At 40.3% G+C, this 25408-nt stretch overlaps 1 protein-coding gene across 1 annotated transcript in view; it reads left to right on the top strand.

Annotated features, from left to right (window-relative positions):
• Window positions 1-25408, top strand: part of CDC73 (cell division cycle 73) — a 153917-nt gene that overhangs the window by 4212 nt on the left and 124297 nt on the right. The window contains exons 2-7 of the mRNA XM_054979549.1: window positions 3806-3911; window positions 7611-7680; window positions 8761-8823; window positions 8906-8958; window positions 9753-9841; window positions 13355-13571. Coding sequence (XP_054835524.1) covers window positions 3806-3911; window positions 7611-7680; window positions 8761-8823; window positions 8906-8958; window positions 9753-9841; window positions 13355-13571 — 598 coding nt within the window. The remainder of the gene's footprint in view (window positions 1-3805; window positions 3912-7610; window positions 7681-8760; window positions 8824-8905; window positions 8959-9752; window positions 9842-13354; window positions 13572-25408) is intronic.

The following is a 25408-nucleotide window of genomic DNA, read 5'->3' on the forward strand; positions in this document are numbered from 1 at the left end:
GGATTATGTTGTAAAGTTCAGTTAGTCTTGCAGTGTTTTGATAGTATGCCCTTGCTGATTGTCATACCAGAGAGTTAGAAGCAGCAATGACAAAGCTGCCAAATCACTGGCAGCCACTGCTAATGCTTGGAAAGTGGTTGTGGGTTGGTTGTTGTGGAAAAGGAATATGGAGCCAGGAGCGATCCAGATGCCCTGCAAGCACTGAGGGAAGTGGCTTGAATTGGCTGGCAGATCCACCTGCTACTTGATCTCCTTTATTGATTCTCCCTGGAGACCGGACTGCATAGTGGAGAGGACAAGGAAAGCTGGAGCTGCTGCTGCCACCATATGGAATCTTCATTGGAGCATGTGAGGCTGAGGAGTAGTGGGAATAGATCTGTAGGTGGTGGGGCTGAAATGCTTTGTGGCTTCCCCATCCTCTTTCTTAATGGGGGTGTGAAGACAACCAGAGAGCTGCCAGACCCCCCCTCCCCTCTTTTTTTCTAATACAATAATTTGGTTGGCTTCTATTTATCATTTCACTCTTCCTTTTCCCCCAACCTAAAAAATGAAACAATTCTCTTTTCTCAATCCTTTGTCTTTCTGGACCTTTATACAAGGCAGAGGGAGGGAGGAGTGTCTCTCGCTGTTGTTTTCATCCCAGCGTCCTCTGCAGTTGCATCCTTCTCTAGCCTCCTGAGGTTTGCCTCTGATTTTCATATTTTTTATTTGTTAGATTTATAATTCTGTTTTCCCAGGAATTGTTTCAGTTTGTTTTACTTTTGAATTCTTACCTCTCCTCCCTAGTTTGAAGGCAACATCTGACTTTCATGTTCTAAGATGTCTCTCCACTCCTGTTGCCATTCTTTGTCCCACTAAAGCTTAGAAGTTTTCACTTTTGCAACAACCCGTAGTTTCATTTCTAAAACACGAATTATAGTTTATCTTTTCTTCAAATCACTATTCTAAATCACAACTTAGTCCTGTTTTGTAGGGAATGGGTAAACCATACTTGTGATTCAGATGTAAACATTACTTGCTGCAAAAGTAGTAATGATCAGTTTTCAAGCTGCATGCGACGGAAGGAAAGGGCATGTTAGCCAAATCCGTACTGGCTTGTGTTGTCATTGTGTGTGAACTGTGGCTACTCTGCCACAGTTACATGATTCTCAGGATATGGTTAGGAGGGTCCATGGTACAGCAAGGCATGCCATGTACACCTGCAGCTAAGCAGTGTACAGTCCAGATCCGTGTCTGCATGACAGTCTTCTGGGACTCTTATGTAAGTTGCCTTGAAGTCCATGAAGGGGAGATACATTAGAACTAGGGACACTGTGAATCTTGTGTGAGGCATGTTTGACAGTCATATTTACTGTGTTCTAATGAAATGGCCAGATATGAGATGATCACCAAGTCTGGCTAACCTTTAGTGAGCTACTTGAATGCTTGCCAGATAGGTTTACATTGTTATTATTCATTTTTTAAAACTGTGCACGTGGAAAGTCCTGCCAGTGCAAGCACTTTGTCAGCCACCAACTAAGAACAACTTAGATTAATGCTGAAGGGTAGGAATTTTTATTTATTTATGACTGATCTAAGTATTTAGGTCTGCATCCACACTGCAAACCCCTGTTTCCCCAACATTTTTGTCTGCCATGCCACCAGAAGGCTTTTGGAATTTTTTTTAAAAAGTAGTAAATGCATTTTTTCTAGTGTGATCTAATGTTTTAGCAATGTATTGCCATGATTGTGGAAGTCTCAGCTTTTATTTGAAACCAAAAGTAAGTCCCTTGCCCCTATTGTTGTGGAGTTATAAGATGAAATGCAGTGTCTTTTAAAAATGAAAGCTGATACAGGACTGAGTGTGTGTGTGTGTGTGTGTGTGTGTGTGTGTGTGTGTGTGTGTGTGTGTGAGAGAGAGAGAGAGAGAGAGAGAGAGAGAGAGAGAGAGAGGCTTGCTTAAGACCACATAATGTGTTTATCAGATTCTGCTCAGAGGCTTTGTTTTCTGTAGATTTGCTGCTGTGGAGCATGAGTCTCACATCCCCTATTCTTTTGCCGGTGAGATACCCCCTGAAATGCTGCTCCTATGGGATAGAGCAGGGGTGGGCAATTGTTTTGGCTCAGGGGCCACTTTGTGGGAGCGGAGGTTAGCGGAGGGCCGCACCTTTTAAAATGATTGCATTCATTAGATAACTTTGCATTTCAGAAAAGGTATAAATTGTATCATAAAAATCAATAAATATAAATTAAATAAAATAGTGGTAGTTTTATTCAATTTATTTATTGTGCTAATTTCATATCATCTATAGCTGGAAGCACATTTAATTTTAGAATCAGTTTAATGAGACAAATGTACCCTATCACACTTTTCTATTGTCTTGGTGGGCCACAAAAAACTGTAGCGGGCCACATGTGGCCCGTGGGCCGCAACTTGCCCACCCCTGGGATAGAGTCCAATGAAGACTATTTCAGTGGACACTTTGGATTGCAGCTTATGAAACTGACACTAATTGACATTCATATGATATTTCAAAATATAAGTGCCTTCGTTTTTTACAAGCAGGATGAGAGCAAGAGTCCAGTAATAAGACTAACAGAATTTGTGGTAGGGTATGAAATTTCTTCAGGTAGAGATGGAAAACGTGGGCTCAGCCTGGCCTTTAGAAACTTTCTCTCTAGTGTTCTATTATATAGTTCATCCTCTTTCCCCAGCACAGGAAAACTGCTTTTTATTCCCTTTCTTCCCAGTTTAAATGGCATTAAGAGCCCTTGTTAAAGTATTATGGATTTATTGTGCAAGATCTGGGTCCAGGAGCATCTCAAAGACCAACTAACCTTACTGTTCACTCTGAGACAAAAGCTAAGGATTGTGACATCCCTCCTCCATTTCCTGCTGTGGACAACAACTGTTCCTGGGAAGCAATTCTGCCTTGTCTCTCATGTGCACCCTTATATTTGCCTGTATTTTAGCTCATGGATGGGAGGTGAGTTAATAGGTGGAGTTTAGCAGAGTCTTCAATGTTTCCAGTCTTTGAGGGAAAGTAGTCTTATAGAGTTCTTTGCTTGTGTCCGTGAAGTCATTATTGCTGGCCCTTCAGCCCTGCTTCAGTCAAAATGGGGCACATGTTAAAAATTAATTGTTATTTAAGAGCTTATTTCTTGGGGCGTTGTGCCTTTATGCTTCTGTAGTGAATTTGGCAGTGTTTGTATTGTGTGCGCTACCTGGAACTACAGCACCCAATTTCAAATTTGCTTGCCCCTTATGAGGGCAATTTTACTAGATAATACTGGGGTGGGGGTGGGATACATCCATAGGCTGTATGTGGTGGAGAGAGGAGTTTACATTTTCACATTCAATAAGATGAATAGATAAATGAAAAATTTTCTGTCCTTAACCCTATAGGCCAAGGTAAGGGAAAATCTCAGTAGTCTTGATGGGTTGTGGAAAGGCAAAGGGGCTATTGGCTGTGATGAGGAAGAAAGCAGGCTGACTTTTCTTTGCATCCTTTACAAACCCATTTTTATTGTTCGCATGTGTATTTTTAGTACTTGGTTAAAATATAATTTGAGTATCTGAACTGCCACTGCTAAAAATTTTAGCACACCAGTTAGTACAGGCTCCTTAAAAGACTACTCAACAGGTTTGCCAGCATATGGGCAATCCCACAGAGCAATAACCAAGCTGCTCCTTGTTCATCCTGCATGGTTATCTTTAGTACATCAGTGTAGTTGGTCCTCCTGATTCACCCACAGAAAATAACCAGTGTTTTTTTATGTTGTCTCCAAACTTTTTTTAAAGCTCTTTGTTTTTCATATTTTACAGGACAGGAAAAGAAGGCCAGCCCAGGGAATACTATACTTTGGATTCAATTTTGTTCCTGTTGAATAATGTGCATCTTTCACATCCTGTTTATGTCCGGCGTGCTGCGGTAAATATATCCAACAGAATAAGATTCTGATATTACTTGGTGAAGTTCTTAGTTTGCCTGCTTATTTATTAATGCTAATAGTAGTCTGCCTTTCTCACTGAAACTTAAAATGGATTACACAGTGTTACCTGAATGCTTGTCAGATGAATGCTTATATCATTTGAGAGTATGAGATCCTGTGCTAAAAAATTCCCAAATCAGTTACTGCAAAATCACAGTCCTGCATCGGATTACTTGAATTGGATGCATATGTATCAGCACACTTAGCTCTCATGCTTTACAACTGCTTTTTATTGATTGGAAATTTTATATATATTTTTTTGGCAGGCACTGAAGATATTTTGGAGTGAAGATAAATAAAGCTTTAAGGTCTAGTGAAAGGGCCTAGTGAAAACCAGTTGTTGTTTGGCCCATTTAATTATTAAAACATACAGAGTCTAGGATTTTCTGCATCCTACTGTAGACCCATTCAGTCAAAACTCTGGCTCCCTTTTAACAACAGTTCCTGAATTGGTGGTCAGCTTTTGCTGATGCCTCCCTCTCCCACAAGGGCTCCTGCCTCCCTCTACCATCTCCAAAACCTGTTGGAATTACATTAAAAATACTAATCCCAGTCAGAGTTTCTTGTAATACAGTGATTTGAACGGTGGTGGCAGTTGAGCTACTAGATTGAGGGAAATTCTAGTTAGCTTTGACAGCAGAGAATGTCAGAAACTCATGAATGGATATCTAACAGTTAAAAGGGGAAGGAATCATTTGCTCCTGGAAGGGAAGGAGTTGTGGAGTGGGAGCAGGATTTTTAAAAGGCTTGCCTCCAGTTTTCTAACTGTGGCTAGCTGGAGGCTGTCATTGCATCAGCACCAGCCCTGGAAATCAGTCTCCAGTCAGCTACTGCAAACTTATGTTCTGTGCCATCCTGCTTCAAATATAGTGCACATCTCTGACTGCTTTCTACATTTAGTGCCGGTATTTCCCTCGTAGTACCATGTAGCTTTTGCTCAGTGGTTTTGTACCACAACTGAACATTTCAAATTCAGAGGGTCAGGATTTCAGGAAATCAGGTCCCATCCACTATTTATCCAGTCCTGCTCTGTTGTGAGATATGGGGTGGTGGTGGTGGTATGTTTCCTATGATACTATCATGTGATGCAGAGTGCTGGGTCTTTGTTAATTGATGGCAGATATATCTATCAGGCTGGCTTGATGCAACAGCAGAGAACTGCTCAGTCTGAAGATGTTTCTCATCCATCTCTGCAGTCAAATTGTCACTCTTTATCAGTTGCAGTTTTTAAAAACGGCAGGTGTCTTGTAATGCAGCTAGCCTTATTCTATGTAATAGAATCCAACTGTTTAGTACTATGTTCCTTCCCTGTCCATCTTAGTCTTACAGCATGTAATCTTGCACATTGTTGTGGTACTGCTGCTTATTTTCCCCGCTTGACCTGTGCTTTGCCTTCTTCTTCAAGGAATAAGATAAAGCTTCAAAAGGAGAATAAATAGGTACTGTAAAGGACGAGATGTTTGTCACAAAGCACCTCTTAGAAATCATCACTTTGCTCTAGGAGCTCAGAGAACAAACAATGGGAACTCGGCTCTGAGAAAAGAGACAATTTTAGTACCACTGAAAGAGTGAAGAAACACACTGTTTTTGTCACTTCACATGCAGTTTGGCATTGGCAGTCACGAGTCAATTAAATACTTGTAAAATTATTTTTTTGAACATCATTAAATTTCAAGTGGCTTATTGACGTCTTAGCCTTATTTATCTAGAATCCCTTGGACTTCTGTGATACTTAAATGTATCTTAGTTTGTAGGAAATCATATCCTTCTGTTATAAGTTAATTCTGTCATCTTATTTTATTGTATTTATTTATTGATTTGATTTGATTTATACCCTGCCTTCCCCACAGATGGGCTCAGGGTGGCTAACAACATTCAAAAAATACATTAAAAGTCACAAAACCATAAAATCAATAATAATTTTTTAAAAGTCATTAAAATAGTCCAGGAGCAGGCTGTTTAAACAAATATTGGGAGTCCATATATGCGTATAGCAGATGGCCGAGGGCAGCCCCAGAAAAAGTGGTGGTCTTAGATGGAAGAAGGAGGACACCCGCTGGCACTCAGCTGAAGGCCTGGCGGAACATCTCCATTTTACAGGTTCTGCGGAACTGTAACAGGTCCCGCAAGGCTTGGATCTCCAGCGGGAGAGCATTCTACCAGGCTGGGGCCAGGACAGAAAATGTCCTGGCCCTGGTTGAGGCCAGACGGATGTCCTTCGGGCCGGGGACCACCAGGAGTTGCTTGTCTGCAGAGTGCAACACCCTGCAGGGGACATAATGGAAGAGGCGGTCCCGCAGGTATACAGGCCCCAATCCGTGAAGGGCTTTAAACACCAAGGTTAACACCTTGAACACTCTATTTAAAGAGTGTTTCAATGATTTTTAAAAAACCTTGCATGCATAACATTGCTTAACATTATATCTCCCAAGACATTGAAAAATACAGGCTAGAAAATCATATGAGTATCAATCAGAATTTAAAGAATAAAAGAATGTGTTTGGTCATAATGTTCATTTTGTTGTGTGGTAGGGATTGGTTGATGAGTCTATGACTGTGCAGGGATTTGAACATTGGTCCCTCAATATCTAGTGTATCGTGCAAAATAATTAGCCACTTCTTAACCTCTGTAAGCCCCCATCCCTAACCATGCCCATGAATCTGTCTAACTTTTCAGAAAGATAAAAAAATACTGGTACGGGCATTTATCAAATGTCCTGACTATTCCAGCCTCAAATGAAATGCGTTAATTCATTTGACATGAACCATTAAAATGCTGTTGGTAAGAGATCTGATTATCTCCCCCCTATGTCAAATGCTGATTTATTTAATCATAACTGAAATAATAGCAGTTTCCTTGCAAGTGTATTGATATTTTCCTTTTAATGTCTTAAGTGCCATTTAGTGATACTCTAGCAATGGTTACTTCTAGGTGAAGAAACTTTGAAATAGTGCAGTCTGAAGTAGGCAAGATAGGGTGCTTACTGCTTCTTCCTATACCTTTCCTTTCCCTCTCCACCTGAGCAGTTACCTTTTCCCCTCATGGTGAGTATGAATGAAGGATGAAACAGCTTTTCCTCAGCACACCCTGCCACTTCTCTGCTTGAAGCTATTTGTCTAGAAGGAGCAGCTGTCAAGGCTTTATTACATATTTCTTCATGTAAGATAATAGTTTGCCCCTTAGATATTAATGTTGTAGGGCCCAAAGCACAACACCTGTTATATGTCATGCAGAATGTTGCATTAGTATCCTGTGGACCTTGTGGCTCTAGCAGTGCACAAGCGTACTCTGGGTGGAAAGGGATAGTGCAGTGCAGCTTCTGTGCAATACTTACTGCTTCTGCTGCAACAGGTTGGAGTAATCAAAGCTGTAGGTCCTTCAGGGTCTTCTGTTCCTTGCTTGTTTGAACTTCTCTCGGCAGTGCTGCTATTTGTAGCACAACTGAGCACACAATCTGCAACTTCACTGGATGCTGTATTATTGTAAGCTGGTATATATAACATGCTTGTCTACATCTGAGATACAAGAAGTAGTTTGACATATAAGTATAAGAGACATGTGGATTCAAAGTTTATATAGGCTATTACTTTGGGTTTGCTTATTAGGTTGCTAAGTGTTTCTAATGCCTTCTTTTTAGACTGAAAACATTCCGGTGGTAAGAAGGCCTGACAGAAAAGATCTACTTGCATACCTGAATGGGGAAACATGTGAGTTAAGAGCATTTAGCTTTACAAGTAATAATATTTATTTTATTTTACTTCATTTATATTCTGCCTTTCTCCCCAGTGGGAACCCAAAGCAGCTTGCATAATTCTCATTTCCTTCATTTTTTCCCTCCCACAACGAACCATGTGAGGTATGTTCGGCTGTGACTGGCCCAGGGTCACCCATCAGGCCTCTGTGGCACAGTAGGGGGTATTGTAAACAAACTGTATTGTAAACAAAGATGCTAGAATATTGTAAACAAAAGTCCTAAATTTCAAACCTTTAGAGGGCAAATAGTACTAGCACCTTTTCCTCTAATGGTACTTAAGCTTAATCTGTATATCAGAAATCTGGAGTTAAAATGAAGTTCGGTGAGTATCTGAATGGGTCTTTGAGTGCTCTTGACTGTTGCCCCCTAAGAAGAAAGGCCAAGTAGTCCAATAAAGTGTGTGCTAAGCAAAGTTGGCAATCAGGTACTTGTTTGTGCTAGGCAGAACTCAGAAGGATATTTATTCCATGTGGCCAAAGGCTGTCGCAACCAAGCAAACAAAGCATGTAAGTAAAACATGAACAATAAAACTATAATATTAAAAATGCATAAAAGTATATTAAAACAGGTTAGTATATTCTGTATATATACAGGTGAAGGAGTCTCAACCATTTAAGTACAGCTCGAGCCTGGATTTTGTTAGCTGCTAGGGCAAACTGCTACTCTATAAGAGACATATGGATCCAAATAGGAAAGGAGGAGGTTTAGTTTTTCCACTGCAGGGGGAAACAATCAATGTCTTTTAAGATTCAGCAAGAAATTTATTTCTGGGCTTTGCTTACAAAGGATAGAACAAAATATAGTGTGGAAGGTTTTTGGGGACTGAAGCTCCACAAGTACAAAAATTGGCATCAGTTGGTATTTTCTTTGTACAAGGCATGAAATGGCCAGTCAGGGAAAACAGTTTTAGATCCATTTTACTGGTAGGTTGTCTTTTCTGCCCTTTTTTTTTTGTTCTGGTTATTGCTTTGTGCTTGTACTTTAAAAAAAAATAACAATATATTATTGGTATTTTCCTATTTGTGCTGTCTAGCAACATCGTCAAGCATAGACAGAAGCGCACCGCTTGAAATAGGTCTTCAGCGATCCACTCAAGGTAAAATTTAATTATCAAGGCTAGTGATAATACCATTTTGTGAAAGGCTGCCCCATTAATACATTTTAAATTTTCTTTGTAGTTAAAAGAGCTGCTGATGAAATACTAGCAGAAGCAAAGAAACCAAGAATAGAAGTAAGATAGTAATGTTTGTTTTTTTTGTCTTTGTTTACTTTTACAACCCCTTGAATAAATATATTTTTCTTGTGTTCTCATGAATGCCACTCATCATGTTTCATGTTTTTATAAGGGAAGGAAAGTGATCTCAATACAAATCGCAAGTCTGAAGAGCTGTTAAAACTTAAGCAAAGGGCTTGCCCTTTACCAGCAGGATCATGTTTTTGTTGAGACTACCAGTTTCCCCTGCATTGTATCACAAACTGCTTTTGAAACTCCTCTTCAGTTTCAAAAATGACCTGTTCTGCAGCTGGTGGTGGAGTGGAGGTGGAACTTTTGAGAAGAAATGAGTTTACAGTCCTCAGTTCATGGAACTGATTTTACCATTCTTTTGATCCTGCCCTCTGTTAGGGTGAGCCTGGTGGAGAAGAACTTCCTCTCTGATCACCTGAAATATCAGGAACGTATTCTGTACCATAGTAAACTTTCAGCTTAGACTTTAGATATTAACAGTTCAGCAGTAACAATTCGGATAAAATGGCTTGGTTCATATTGGCTATTAAATACTAATGGAGGAGAGTAGGGAAGAATTGTGCCAGGAAAAATTGATGCAAATTCCTAAGATTAATCTCAGCATCCCTGTTTCCCTGCTTTATGGACTTGTACTGGTTGTTGCTCTTCAGTCTGAATAAACTTGTTACAGCCTGGTAAAGGGTTCCTTTGTGGGGTCTTCATACAGCTTCTGTGATGCTATAGCTGCTTCCCCTCAAAAGAAGCCATGGGGTAGTTTTACAATACTGCTTCTCTCCTAGGATGAAGAGTGTGTACGTTTGGACAAAGAACGACTGGCTGCTCGGCTGGAGGGGCACAAGGAAGGCATTGTACAGACAGAGCAGATCAGGCAAGCTTTGCTTTGTTCTTGATATTATTATTACCATATTTATTCAAAAGGAAGATGACCCTCAATGTAAAAGAACCCCCTTAAAAAAGGTATATACATTTTTTTTTAATTGATGGATATAACTGGAATATGAATGCGAATGTATGAAGCCCCTCTTGCCTTTTTTGGATGGTATACCTGGAAAAAAACCTAGTGTTGCATTTGAGTAAATAGGGTAATTTGAGAATTGTGCATATGCTTTCATAGAGCACCTCTCCCAATGTACAAGCCCTTCTGAAAGTGTCACAGCAAACATGAGGAATGCTTTAAATGTGCCATTTTAGGGCAGCCTAAAAATGGAAATAACAGTGACTGTATGAAGTGTCTTGCTACTTTTTTCAGGAATCATTCTAATAGGAAAATGGCTATTTTTAATGGGGCATACAAGAAGGGGCAGAAAATGTGATGCACTCCTTCCATTTAAGGAAAGAGCCTAACATTCCTAACATCCTCTTTACTGTATGGGCAGCCCAATCTCAAACATATTTAATAGAAGAGAAAATCCCATTGAATTCAGCAGGACTTACTCTCGCATTTTGCAGTCTTAGACCTGGAAGACTTAAAGTGCTTGACCAGGAACTCTTTCAGTGAAATCCTAAGCCGAGCTATTTCAGTCAAACTGACTTACCCAGGCAAGTCAGTTTCATGGCTTCGTTTTTGTATCTGAGAAAAGAAAGCAGAGAGCAGGCAGAAGTTTGTAAAGATGATAGCAGATTCAGTATACTTACTGAAAAGCAAATACTATGAATGAAAGGAAAACAGGGAATCAACATTAGAAAGATTCACGGTTGAATGGAATTCTGTAACTAACTTTGGGGCTTCCCACTGCACAGGCTGACAACTTACTTGCTGATAGCCTTACCTCTGTCTTTCCTGAGGATCCACATGTTTCATGCAGGATAGTACTATGAGGTAGGGCAAGTGGATATCCAAGTCCCTCCTCAATGCTTCACTGAGATTCTGTGCATATGAATACACATAGTTAGCAGTAGGATTTCTGGTGTCATTACCTTTCTGTTGCTTCTGAAAAACAGGATGTAAGAATAACTCCTTGCTTCCTTTCTGTAAGTGCATACCAAGCTTGTCTCAGATAGTAAGAGGGAACATTGCTGAAGGGATGTGTAATGATTTTGAGTGTGTGTGTTTAAATGTTTGATGTGATACAGATTAAGAGTGAGGGTGAAAGAGGGATGAATGAGTGAGATGATTGGTGAGATGACTGAGAGCGTGGGTGGAGTGAATGCAGTTTTTAGTTACTGAGCAGAGAGAGAACATTCAGTCTGGGCAGAGCAAGCAGCCCGAGGGGATTCTCATTCTAGTTCATTTAGGCAACCTGTGTGGAAGCCTGAACTGTGTGTGTCTGTGAGAGAACATTCTTTCAAAAGCAGGCAAACTATGTGTGCACCTGAAAGTGAAAGTCTATGTGTATTTTAGTGAGAAATTGATATCTGAAGCAGGCAAACTGTGTGTGAGCCTGAGAGAGAAAGTTTATGAAGATCTCTGTGACTGAGCCTATGAAGAGAAACTTTAAGAACTATCTTTGACACCATCAAGCTTAATTAACAGTATGAAACCGATACGCTTCTTGTAAAAATAAATGTTTATTTTGTTTGTTTTTCATCCCGGAGTTGTTTTCATCCCAGAGTTGATATATCCCATTCCTATCCTCAGGGCCACATAGTCCCACGAAGGAGCCTGACGCTTGGGCACGTGATTAAAGGGGAAAATTAAGTTATTTTGGAATATAATTCCTAGTGGCAGCAATCTACCCAGTGGGTATAAGAAAAGAGTTAAAGGAAAAATCTAACTGAGGGAAAAGAAAGGGGCCATAATAGGATGATTTTTTCCTGTTTCTCAGAGGTGTTCTTTAAAAAGCTGCATGTGCATCCATAGATAAAACACAGTTTCAAGGAAAACTTTTTATTGAAATGCTATTTATATGGAAGGTGTAAGTATTAATTCTTCAGTTGTCTAAATTACTATCTGAGGCAAAGATCAATTACTTTTGTCCAGCATTTATAAAACTCTTCTGTGCTGAGGCAAGATCATCAGTCTCTAACGCTCACCCAGCTGCTGCTGCCTCTCTCTTACTCTATATCTTGTTATTTATTTCTTTATTTATACCCCATGTTTCTCCCTAGTGGCGCTCAAAGTTGCTTATATCATTCTCTTCTCCATTTTATAGTCCTATGAAGTAGGTTAGGCTGATAGTGTGTGATTGGCCCAAGGCCACCTAGCAAGCATCCATGGCAGACTGGGGATTCAGACTTGAGTCCCCCAGATCCTAGTCCAGTGCTCTATCTACTGCTGTACACTGCTGACATACACATATGGATCTAGCATATCCAACAGAAGGGATGGGTTAGCCCAGCCCTCTTCTTGTCCTGTGCATTTCTATGTAAGGCAGAGTGCAGGTCCAGCTGCTTTGTAGCAAACCCCTTAAAGGATGAAGGTTAAGCTTTGCATAATGAACCAGAAGTTTGTCACTTGATTCAGGAATTCTTACATGTATTCTTTGGTTGATAGTAGGAACAGTGACTTTTCTTGCCATTTGGGTCTCCAGTCAGGAGTACATTGCCCTGCTAATAATGTCTCTGAGGGTCTTTGGTAGTGACAAATGGTGGGTGACTATCACAAATGTTTACCTTTGGGGCTCATGCCACCACCCTCTTTGTCCTGTTGTTCATGACATGGATGTTGTTGTTGTTGTTGTTGTTGTTGTTGTTGTTGTTGTGCTGGTTTATCATTATTATTGTACTTGCAATTTGCCTTTTTCATATTATTGCATTTGCAACTTGCTCTTTTCAGTTTTTGTTCTTTTCAATTTGTGTACATTGTTTATCAATTTGCATATTATACATTAATTGTTTGTTTATCAATTTGCATATTACACTATATCAGCATTAATTGTGTGTTAACTGTTTGCTGCCTTCCTTTGTTGCTGGTGGTGATGATGACATGGATATGTCAATACTTGGTTTTGCTGTCAGAAAGAGACCACAGAACTAGAAGAACTTAATAGGCCTTTTATGTTTCTGGCATTGAATCTGGAGGAATCGGTAAATACAGAAGAATGACAGAGCTACTAAGAGTCCCTTTCACTGACCAGTACTTGGCGTGTACATAAAATTTAATTGATTGCTTTCATCCGGAAGATGGAAGTAGTGTTGAAGTATGTTGCTTTAGTTTCCTTCTCCATTCCCTTTCAGTACACATAGTTTTTTGATTCTCTGACTGTCTTGTGGTGGTCACTAACAACAGGATCTTCGGTGTCTGTAGAAATTGTCAGATTTTGCTCAAGGATGTGAATTAGCTTCTCTAACATAGTAGTACTTTCAAGTTTTGTTGTAAAACTAAGTAAAGTCATTGGTTAATTGTTGCTGTCTTGCTTCAAGGTTGCTTAAACCAACTGAATCATATAAATGCTGTCTTGTAACTGAGCTCTGTTTGTCTTCTGCAATAATTGTTTTCTAGGTCCTTATCTGAAGCAATGTCTGTGGAAAAAATTGCTGCTATCAAAGCCAAAATCATGGCCAAGAAGAGGTCCACTATCAAGACTGATTTGGACGATGACATAACTGCTCTTAAACAGCGAAGTTTTGTAGATGCAGAGGTTGATGTAACCAGAGATATTGTCAGCAGGGAAAGGGTGTGGAGGACAAGAACTACCATTTTACAAAGTACGGGGAAGGTAAGGGTTTGTTCACCGGATTTGTTTCCAGCCACTAGGTAGATGATACGCCTGTTTATCTTACTGAAAAATTAAGCTAAAGTACATTCTGGGACTTATATGAACCAATACAGTCAAAAAACCTGACAGCTCACATTACCAATATTCACTTTGGGAACTCATTTGTGTCTTGATTATGATATTTCATCGTGATTTGGTTGTGGTCTTATTTAGTTGGTTTCATTTAGCTTGTTAGTTTCAGTGAGACTTATTAATATGTTAATTTTAGAGCTTAGAAGAAAAATTCTAAGTGTGTTTGACCTATTTCTGTTCCAGCTCAGAATCTGATCTCCACCCCTGCTCACCCGTAAAAATAGATTTAGTTGACAAAATAGATGGGTGTAATGATTTCAAGTAAATGTGTGCATGTGTCTTTAAATGCTTGGTGTGAGACATGTGAAGAGTGGGGGTAAGAGAGGGATGAGAGTGATAATGATTGGCTCATGACTGAGAGTGTGGGCGGAGGGAATGCAGTCTGAGACTGACAGGGCAGAGAGAAAAGTTTCAGTCAGAAGAAAGCAGGCTAGCTGTGTGCTGCCTGAGTATGTTGAAGTATTTATGAGAGAAATATTACCTGTATGGAACCTGAACTGAGCATGTTTGTGAAAGAACCCTCAGTCAGGGAAAGAGAGGCCAGCTGTGTGCTGCCTGAGCAGGTTTAATATTTCTGTGAATAAGAGTCAGAGAAAGAGAGGCTAGCTGTGTGCTGCCTGAGGAGCTTTGAGCATTTCTGTGAGAGAAATATTGAGTCAGAAGCAAGTAGGCTAGCTGTGTGCTGCCTGAGTAACTTTAAGCATGTCTGTGAGAAATACTGAGTTAGAGAAAGAGGCTAACTGTGTGTGAAGCCTTAGAAGAGATCTGTGTGAATGAGTTTATAGGAAGTAACTTTAAGAACTGAGAACTACGTTTATGAAACCGATACGCTTCTTGACTAAATAAAAGTTTATTTTGTTTTGTTATATCCCAGAGTAGCTGTCATTGCTATATCCCATTCCTATCCTCAGGGCCACATAGAACCACAAAGGAGCTTGACGCTTAGGCACGTTACAAAAGGGAAAACTTAAATAAAATATCTTGGAATATAATAATCCTGGTGGCAGCAAACTACCCAGAGGGTGTTAAGGGAAAGATTAAAAGCAAAATCTACCCTAGAGAAAGTAAAGGGTCATAACAATGGGCTCCTTGTATAAAAATGCTTCAAGACCCTCGGTTTCTTCAAAAGTCTTGTCTGCAGACATGGTTGCTTCCTTTGTACTCTGTTATCTTTCTTGCTAATTTAAGGAATAATAATTGGAGTAGAGGTACTCTCATGTGCTATCTATGCCAGAAACATGATCTTAGAAGAACTGGAGTCATTGTGCTTGTGCTGGTTCAGCTCTGCCCTTGATGCCTTGATCCTGAACTTCAGTTCCAGAAGGAAAGCGTTAAGAAGCATAGTGTTATCCTCCTCTCTCATCCTACCCCTCTCTGCTCCGGATTTAGGATTTAGGCCATGGGATTCTTGCTATGCTGTCTCCTATTCTGCAATTAATTTTCCTCAAATCCGTTACTTAAGTTCCGTGTTTTGTGGTGGTAGTTAACCCCACTATAAAAGAAAGTACTTAAGCACTTAATTTGGCTAGGTTCTCAAAGGTGAGTTTTGGAGCATGCATTTTTGGCAAGTTTATTTTACCCTGCTTGCTTCCCTAGGCCACCTTGTGTTCAGGATGTCAGGGTCCAATTGTGCTGGAATGCAGGCGGGGAGTCTGCCACGAGCTTCTCTAAAAGTCCAGCGTTCAACCAAGCTGACAGGGGAGCAAGCAGGGAGCATAGTCCAAAGAGCCAAATGCAAGGGTCAGAGCCAAAAGAGCAGAACTGAGTCACAGTAGAACTGGGCGAGTCTGTGCGCAGGTGCTTCTGCAACAAGGGAAAGGGCATCCTGGCTTAAGAGCTCTCACCTTCAGGGCAGTGCTGCATCCTGTTAAGACTCAAGGTCATTACATCGCTGTTTGAGTGCCTGAAGCCTTGCACTTCACCTCCTTTCCTGTGCAGCAAGACACTGCCTCCCTCTGCGTTGCCTATCAGGCTCAGGGGAGCTGGGTGGGGATGCTGCCCTGGTCTCAGGAGCTGGTGCAGGTAAGGGAACAGCCTCTGTCTCTGAGTCTGCCCTGGATTCCTCAGCCTGCTCTGGCAAGGGTTCCTGCTGTTCCATTCCCTGCTGGTCTTCCAAGCGGCTCACTCTGGAGGGGCTTGGGATATCCCCACTCCTGTCGTCCTCCCTGAGGTCTTCATCCTCTGAGGACTCAGAGCCCACAACACCAATTTATTAAACCTTGGTCCAACCAAACTGGGACATAGACTTGTAGCTGTAGCTATCCTGAAAGAAACTGTGTGTAAACCAACATGTGAAACAAAAACATGTTCAGAATCTGCTGCCCATCCTGAATGGTCTCTGGCTTCCAAAGTTTAATGTCATCTGAAAGGCCTTTGTTTTTAATAAATACTCAGAATCTGGTTTACTGCATTTCCAGTTGGTGGGACCAATGAAAATTATATGGTGTCTCCTGGTACTGGACACTTGAGGGTATAGGCTTTGATTTTTCAGACAGATGATTGGCTAACTAGATGCTGAGAAATAAATTGCAGTTCATGTGGTGCTTCTAAGAGAGAGGGCTTTGAATTTATATGATGAACCTATTATAACTAGAGTCTAAAAATAAGTATATACATTGATTTGTGCACACACTGTTTAGTCATTCGCCTTCCTCATGAGTGAACACTAGTAATGGCCTAAAAATGTTTTTTCTGTAGTGGTGCATTTGTTTCAGTTGTAGTAAATTTTCCCTTTTATATTGGAAAGTTTTGCAGGATATGTGGGAAATCTGATACTTCAGTATTTTCTAGTATAGATGACACCAAGATCTTGCTACTGTGATCATTTTATTTACAACTAAATATGTTCGCAGAGTGGTGGTTAGACTGTTCTTGTTAAGATCTGATGATGATAGTCTACATGAGCTTGAAATACTTTCTGGTTCAGATATGCCACCAGCAACATTTTGTTTTAAAAATCTTATTTCTTAGGATGCAACAGAGTCAATCTGGTTGTGTTACTTTATCATAAAAACTGGTACTATTCGTGGATAGTTTAAAATGTTGGCAGTAAGGACTCTTTAAAAGTGAACTCAAATAGCTCTGAAGGAGGTTTACAATACACAGTATGGTCTGCGTGCAATCTGTCCTTTACTTTGTAATTATTACCAAAATGCCCACCAAGTGATGGGAAGAATACATTTTTGAAATAGTTATGAAGGTGAATTTCAGCTGGGTCCTGTAGAAGACTCAGTGTCGCTCCCATCCTTACGCAGTCAGAAGAGTTTATTTTCTTTCATTTTTTGGCTGGCTTTCTGCATTCCTCTTTGTTTCTGTATGCTTGTTACTTTCTCCCTTTTTTAGGGTTAATTTGGGGGGGGGGGCTTATATCATGCTTCTGAGCATTTGGACTGCTTTGGAGGTAACCAACCCGGTTTCGGAACTGGGATTAATGCTCGTTTTCACTGATCTGCCTGTCTTTCACAATGCCTCAGAGCTTTCTGTGCTCATTTAATGTAACGTACCTGTTCTTGCAAACTTATCTTAAGTTAAAATATTTGCAAGTTCTTCACTGAAAGATGCAACTCCCAGCCTCTAGGTTTGGCAAGTAAGGAGGAGGCTAAAGTTGCCTAGTCTCTTTAAGTTGACAACTGTAGTCTCTTTTGAATTCTTAAACTTTGATACTCTTACTCTTTTTATAAAATGTGTAGCCTTGGAATACTTCAAACGACACAAAGCAACGTTTTTAGCGTCACCAACTTTAACCTTGTTTCCTTGCAGAGCCTGCCAGTGAGGCTCCTTGTTAAAAGAGAATTTAATTCTCAAAAAAGTGTCTGTAATTCCTGCTGTTGGAAGAAATCTAAGTTCTCAAGTAGCCACCCTATCAGTAATGGGGTTGGGCTGCTTTTTAAAATGTTGAGCTGGTTTAAATCTACTTTGTAAAGTCCACAGTTCAAAGAAACAAGGAACATAAAATAAGAATCCTCTTTTTTTCACCTAATCGATCGTTCTCTCTCTGAGCACTAGGTGGTAGTCTTGTTCCATGTCTGTAACACGCAAACTTGAAGGCTGAATTTGAGGACCAAAGGAGTCGGTTGCAGGCTCAGAGTGCTAAGGCTGATTTCCCTGTTGTTGGCTATTTCAAACTACAGATTTCAGCAGTTGTTTTAAGTGTCCAACATTATGAATTATGAGTCTTGTGAACATTTAAATCAAGGCAATTTTAATCATCAATTTAAAAGGCCAATTTAAATAATTGATTTAATTCAGATGTAATGCATATATTTCCTGAACAAGATTGCATACTAATTACTTGATGAAATAATTAAAACCTGTTTAGTTTGCAACTTTGTATAAACCTTTTATTCTTATAATCTCAAACCTCTGTTCATGCCATTTGTCCACTGAAACAGCATTTTTCCACTTGGCTTTCTATACACATGGAAGGGCAGTAACTAGGATCTTTTGCTTAGTCCCTAGATGAATTTAAGTATGGTTGAAGTGAGTAGAACTATCCAGAAACAAGGGCTGGGTGTTTTTGGCAGACTAGTATTTCTCTGTGATATGGAAAATAAATGTCCGTGCTGTTTGCTTTATAGAGCCATGAATATAGATAATTTTGTTCTAAAAGTAAACAAAATATGATGCATTTGTTTTAATCTTATTTAGGTCATTTAAAGCTGCCTTTTTGTGCAGTTAATAATAAAATTGTAACATTAATACAGTTTAAAACTTCTAAAACAAATCTGGCTCTACAAACTACTATATTCATTCAGTGAGCAAAAACCATCACATAGGCAATGTTCAGAGGTCTTCTGAAATAAAACATATTTAATCAGTACTGGAAGCTTTGGAGAAATGGGGTATCACACCTCCTGGGGGTAGTGCTGGGAATTTCCTGCGAATTCTGCCTGCCCAATCTTCAATAATATAGGCTCCTGCAGAAAAACTCTGTCTATTTCAAGGCTTATGCAGAATGATAAAGATGGAAGTAATCCCACTTTATACCCAATCCATTTAGGGTAACCAGGGCTTTGAACAGTGCTTGGAATGAAACTGGAAGCCAGAGCAGTTGACAGGAAAAGGAAATTGTCCTGACTTGTATAATAGAGACGTGGTTAGAAGAAAATGAAGTGGTGTGCATGTCCACTTAACTCCACCTGGTTATGTGGTCCTTCACCAACCTCACAAAGGTGGCCAGGGATGAGGGGGTTCTATTATCCTCTGAGTTTTTTCACTTCTGCAGACTCCCAGTACAAACTATAGCTGGCATTGATTGTATGCTTGAGATGTTACGTTGGGAATTAAGGATAGACTAGGTATTTTGCTTGCTTACTGACCACCTAGTGCCCCAGTAAGCTCTGAGTTAGCAGAACTGCTGTTGGATATGGTACTGGAGACATGAAGACTGATTGTTCTGGGTGACTTTAGCATCCGTGCTGAATTGTCCATGTCATGGCTGGCCCAGGATTTTATAAATTCTTCGGCTTCCATGGTCTCTCTCAAGTTATGATTGGTTCAGCACATAAGAGTGTTCATGCCTTTTGCACTGAGCCTTTGAGAGGAGATCTTTTGGTATTGGAGATTCAGCCTGATCGTGGTCTAATGATTATCTACTGAAGGCAAGGATGACTATGGCTGTGACAGCCTGTAAAATAGGAGGGTCCTTTAAAATGGTCCATCCATGGAGGCTCATGAAGCCTTTCAGATTCCTGGGTTTTTTAAAATTTCGAACCTGTACACTGTTGATATTGTCATGGGAACTTGAAAGGAGAAATTCCTCAAAGCTATTGACAAGATTGCTCCTCATTGACCTCTCCTATCCATGACTTCTCCCACTCTCCTGCCCTCTCCTGCTCATGGGGTGGCAGCCAGCTAGTCCTATGCTTTACCATGGAGCAGAGTGACCTTAAAGCAGGCTGGAAAATGTCTAGAAAGATGCTGACTGGAAACTTGCACTAAATCTGATAAACAGGCTATAGAGCCTGTTGGAAGACCCGTGTAGCGGCATTGATAGAGGCAAAGAGATGTTATTTCTCAGCGGCCATTGCATCAGCTAGTTCATGACCATCCCAGTTTAAGATATCTCAACATCTTCTGACTTCTACATCTGAACCTTTACAGTCTCAAGAACAGTTAGCTGTGACACCTTTGCAAAGAATTTTTGCTGATAAAATACCAAGAATACTCTCTCATTTGGATACCAGCAGTAATATCGGTGAGGTATTTATTTTGTATTTATTTAGGTACTTAGTGTTTTAACTACCACCCTGAATTTTGATAGAAGTAAAAAAAAAGAGCTCTGTGCCATCAGCATAGTTGTGCCGCTGTGCTCTGTATCTCTGGGTGATCTCTCCCAGTGACCTTTTGTAAACGTTAAACATCCTGTCTGCAGCACTTGTTCCTCCAAGAAAGGTTAAAACCAACACAGAACTGTTAATCAGGTCTAATCCTAGAAGTCAATCTGGAATAGGCTATGGTATCAAATGCTGCAGAGATGTCTAGGAGGACCACGGCAGCTCCCATATTGTGATCACGTTAGAATCCAGACTAAGTAAAGTACAGTTTAATCCAAGAACACTTAGTATAAAATCCGTTTAATCTAAAAACATTTAGGGTAGTGTCACCACTCACCTTCCAAAACTTTTCCCAAAATTGTAGATTTGAGACTGGGTGTAGTAGTTCATTATATTCAAGGATGGCATTTTTAGTAAAGTTCCACCTATGTCATCTTAACTCCAGAGGAACTGAGTATTCCACCAGTGTGTTGGTAACGTTTGTCCAGACCTTGCTGGCAGCTTTTAGTTATTCATAGTTTGTCTAATCTAGGTGACAAATGGCAGGTTGTGCATCTCCATATTTCTTGCAGGAACAAGGTTCTTATGATTTTACTGTACATTTATGCTACCTATAAAACTGCTGAACCCTGGAAGTTAGCATTCTGTGAGACTCAGTCTAACTTTAGGAGGGCCCTCCTAAAGCTAAAATTTGCAGGGTTTTCTGGAGGAAGCAAGATATTTCCTCCTTTTTTTTTTTACTCAGAGTTCTAGTCGGTGAGAACAGATGGTTCTTGATTCCTCCTTTATATCAAACATTCCCTTTGAACAATTAGTATCAGTTTAGTTTGATGTAAAAAACAGGTTTTGGAAACTTGGTATAGAGTCCTACCTTTTGTGAAGAGTGCTGGCTAAATTGGTATATCTGGGGATTATTATTTTTTTGTCAGTGGCTCCTCCTCCTGCTGGTCACTATATAAATCTCCACTGTGTTTGGAGATCTGAAGACTTAGTTTGCCATTTTAGTATTTACTTTCTCCAAAATATCCTTGTTTGGCCAATAGAACTTCTGATTCAGCCCTTCTTTCTGAAGGCTCCACCCAATCTGAAGTTTCTTCTGGACTTGCTGCCTACTATGCAGACAGAACTTGCCACTAAAAATGTTCGATTGGGTTTTGTAGAACAAATTTTCTTTGCATTATCACATTTTACTGTCCTGATATTTTTGTGTTAAAGGGGTCTAACATGCAGTCCATTTTGAGACCAAAACGTGATTAAATTTAGCAGTTTTACACAAACATTTCAGTATACCTCCCAAAAAACTTGTTCTGAAACCCAAGAAAATCAATATTTTCCCCTAGTGTATGATGCAAATGTAGCCGATTAGCAACTGGGTTCAAGTATTAACAAAGCTGCATTACTGGGTGGGAGATGAGATTTTGTTCACCAAGGGTTGAGCTGGTGGTTGACAGGGTGGAATAACACTGCTTTGATTTCTACATGTAGACTGCAGCTGGATGCTAGGATGTACTCATTTATAGCACGTGTGTTCGTCACAAATTTTAGCAAAACTTGAGTTCCACAATTTTTATGGCAGAGTTCCTGGGTTCTTGGTTATAAAACGTTTGCTGTCTGAGGCACAAATCCCTGCCCCACCACCCCAGATTAAAGTTTGTGACTCTTGACTCAGCACTGGAAGTTACATATTTTCCAAATTATTCCCAGAACCATGTGTGGACATCTCCCTACAACTGCAGGATACTCTAATTAATACTGCCTCTTGCCTTCTTTGCCTAGTCAAAGATCAGAGATGGAAGAATGTTTTCTGAGTGGTCGTTCTTCAGAGATCTGTCAGCTGCAGTGTGGAGGCAGGGGAATCCTGTTCTTACTTCCTCCCTTCAGAGAACATTATTGCTCTTACATTGGCAGACAGAGGAGGAACCCTGTACAACCCATCCCCGCTTTTGTGAGAGGTGGTTGCATCCAGTGTTGTTATTTTTCAATGCACTCCTTAGGCCAGGCATGTAGTTTTGGAGTTGCGGTAAAAATAAGTTTTGGAGTTTTAAAAACAACAAAACCTCTTCCTGTTTTATGTATGTTGATAGGACCATCTGTTGCCATGTCTGTACATTCTTTTTTTAATCATCATCTCATTCTACGTATAACTGTCCGGAGCAGATGCTTATTTCTTCCATGTAAAAATAGTCCAGACACAGCAGATGGACACTGTGGAGCACGGATGCTGCTGCTATAGTGGAGTATTCATCTGGACAAATTCAAACAGCAACTTTTCAGCGTACTGACCATGGAGTATCGGTTGGCCTACTAAGAGCTGCTCAAAACACATGGCCCTTCATCTCCCTTGTTTTCAGCTCTTCAGACTTCCAAAGAAATTTTTTCCACTTTATAGTTGCTGAAAATTTTGCTTGAGCGCTAAACTATATGAGTGAGAAAATACAAATTTTTGGAGAGCAAAACAGGGTGAGTTGGATCCTACGGCAAAGCTTGGAGGAGTAGGGGGAGCAGCTTTTCTCTGTTTAGCTCTTTGCTGCCTTGCAAAGATCTTTCACTGAGGATGGATTGGGGGGACTGTTGTCAACACAGCATACCATAGCATGGATGGGCCTTGCTGAGAAAAAAGAATTGGGTGAAATGGGCACCTCCTTTGTGTTCCTGTAGTACAGAACTTGGTCCATTGTGGGTAGAAGAGGAAGTGGGAAGAGATTGCTGACTACAGGTGATGGCTAGCAAGAAACCAGTTGTGCAAGAGATTCTACAAGTCTTTGATTGGGTGTTTTATTTTGGATTGTCTTCCTTGACCTATGAAAACATTGCCCAGCATTTAAAAGGCTCCATATGCTATACCATACTTACACAGGGACTTTTCTGCTTCCTCTCTCAGTTGCCATACCTCCCTGGAAAGCTGACCCAGAAAATTGAGAACCTCCTGAAACAGCATTTCATGAGATACAATAGGTTGCTAGCGATTACAAAAATTGTAGACGGGCTTTGTGTATGTGTGCATATGTGCCTAGATCTTGTAGCTGTGTTCATTATCTTAGTCCTTGTTCAAAATCTCATACCATATTTAGATTCCAGGATCTAGGAGCAATCTGAGAAGTGTTTAGAAACCAGAGTTACTCTTACTAAATGATATGTGCAACTAGCTTGTTACAACTCATTGATTTGGAAAATTCAGAAACAGACTCAGTGTTCTCTCTCTCCATTTGAAATGCTTTTAAGATTTGACTAATTCTGGAGTCTCTCATCTGTGATATCTATCTTCCAGACCTCTCCAAGTAGTGAACCTACTAGGGATACATGCCAGCACCCTACCTATTTGTATGTTTTTGTTTTATGTAGAATCAGGGTGATGATGAAAGTATTTATGTATTTTGACTATTGCAAAACATGGTAGCACAGCAGCAAGTAAAATCTAAAGAAAGCTTGGCTGTACTTTTGGGATGTTTCATGGGCTATTAGTATGTAATGGCTAAAAGAGATGGTGCAAATGAAAAGCAAGATTTCCAGCTCATAGTTTGTAATAATGTGTGCATGGTATTCCATAAAGGCCACAGCTGTATTGTGGAAGCAATTTTTGTGTCTATGAAACTTAATTCCACACTTGACTTCACTGGGCCTATCCCAGTGTCCTCAATTTTCTATCATCTCCACCCCTCCCCAGCTAGCCTCCTTTGTCTTAGTTCTCCCTTAGCTGAAGCCGGGGGTTCTCTGAGTGGCCTAGAGTGGGCCAGTTTGCACTGAAGAATTACAGGCCTTCTTGGGCCGAAAGCTGAGATTTGGAAGTCCCTGATACTTACTGCAGCTGAGCCATTAGATGGCTGTAAGCAAGCTGTTTTCTCTCACTGCTTCATTTTTCCTCCTACATCTCTAGTATGGAGATAGTTTGATTACCCTTAAAGGGTTGTAGTTTGGGAATGTTTACAAAGTTGTTAGAATATTTGGCGGGGGGGAGTACTGTATCAATTTTAAGAATTAGGAGCCTGCTGATCTTTCACCTCATTTCTTTTGTCACTTAACTCTAATTGTGTCACGGTTTTTCTTCCCTGGTGACGCCAAGTATATATGGGGGGCGAGCTTGCTGGTTTGAGCTGCCTCTTAATTAGGGGACCCAAGTTCTTACTTGTGAAGGGAAATTTTGCAGTTTATGGGCATCTTTGAGACCACCTTTCCCTATGTTCTTCTCTCCTTCAAATCCATTAAACAACTTGCCTTTTATCTGTCCCATATCTTCATTTGTATTTACTAACTTACTTCATTTATGTACTGCCTTTCTCCACAGTGGGGACCCAAAGCAGCTTACATCATTTTCCTTGTCTCCATATTATCCTCACAACAACCCTAAGAGAGAGAGGCTAGGCTGATAGTGTGTCTAAATCCAAGTCACCCAGTGAACTTCCATCGCAGAGTGCTAATTCAGACTTGAGTCTCCCCAATCCTACTGTGAAACTCTAACCTCTATTCTACAATGGCTTTTGTGTGGGGCGGGTGGGCCTGGGTGAGTCATGCATGTCATATGGTATCAAGCCACCGAGTAATTGCTGGAGGACTGAGGCATCTGGTTAAAGCTGCAGGAGCTCCTTTAATCATTTTGGGTTTTTTTAAACCTGCAATATTGTATTTTACTTTTTTAGATTTCAAATGTTTCTGCAAACCTGAGGCATTATTCTTGTGTGTAGGGAGATCTGTTTCATGGCTCCAATCTCCAGATTCTAGTCTCCACAGATGATGATGATGACGACAACAACAACCGATTTATATACCGCCTTTCAAGACAACTTAACACCCACTCAGAGCAGTTTACAACGTATATTGTTACCATCCCCACAACAATCACCCTGTGTGGTGGGTGGGGCTGAGAGAGCTCTGAAGGAGCTGTGACTGACCCAAGGTCACCCAACTGGCTTTAAGAGAAGGAGCGGGAAATCAAACCTGGTTCTCCAGATTAAATCAGGGCCACATGGCTATTAGTATGTAAGAAGATGCCATCGAGCTCTTTGTAGCACTTTGTTAAAACAGTGAGAACCAGAGTTCTTTCTGCTGGAGCTACTCCTCCAAAAGAACTGTGGACAAGTCACTGCTATACTTCAGTGTTTGCATTCATGCCATCAGAGGGTTTTGGCTTGCTGGCACTCTGCAGTGCAGAAGAGTAAAAATATGCTTCAGTTGAGCAGGTTAGCAAATGATCCCATTCAGTAAAAATGAATGAAAAGGTCAAATCGTAAAAACCAAATTATTACTTATAACAGGAAGACTGGTGATGGTCACATAGTGTTAATATGCTAATTGTGGGCTTGTGGTAAAATATTAATTGAAAGTGTGAACAATTTCAAAGGGGTTGCAGTTTGGAGTAAATCACAGACTTGACATAGTTATGTAAAGAATAGACGTATTCATGTGTTGAATGTTACCTCAACTGGCTGCTTTATT

The sequence above is a fragment of the Eublepharis macularius genome, chromosome 5, assembly GCF_028583425.1.
Source record: "Eublepharis macularius isolate TG4126 chromosome 5, MPM_Emac_v1.0, whole genome shotgun sequence".
NCBI classification, from domain to species: domain Eukaryota; kingdom Metazoa; phylum Chordata; class Lepidosauria; order Squamata; family Eublepharidae; genus Eublepharis; species Eublepharis macularius.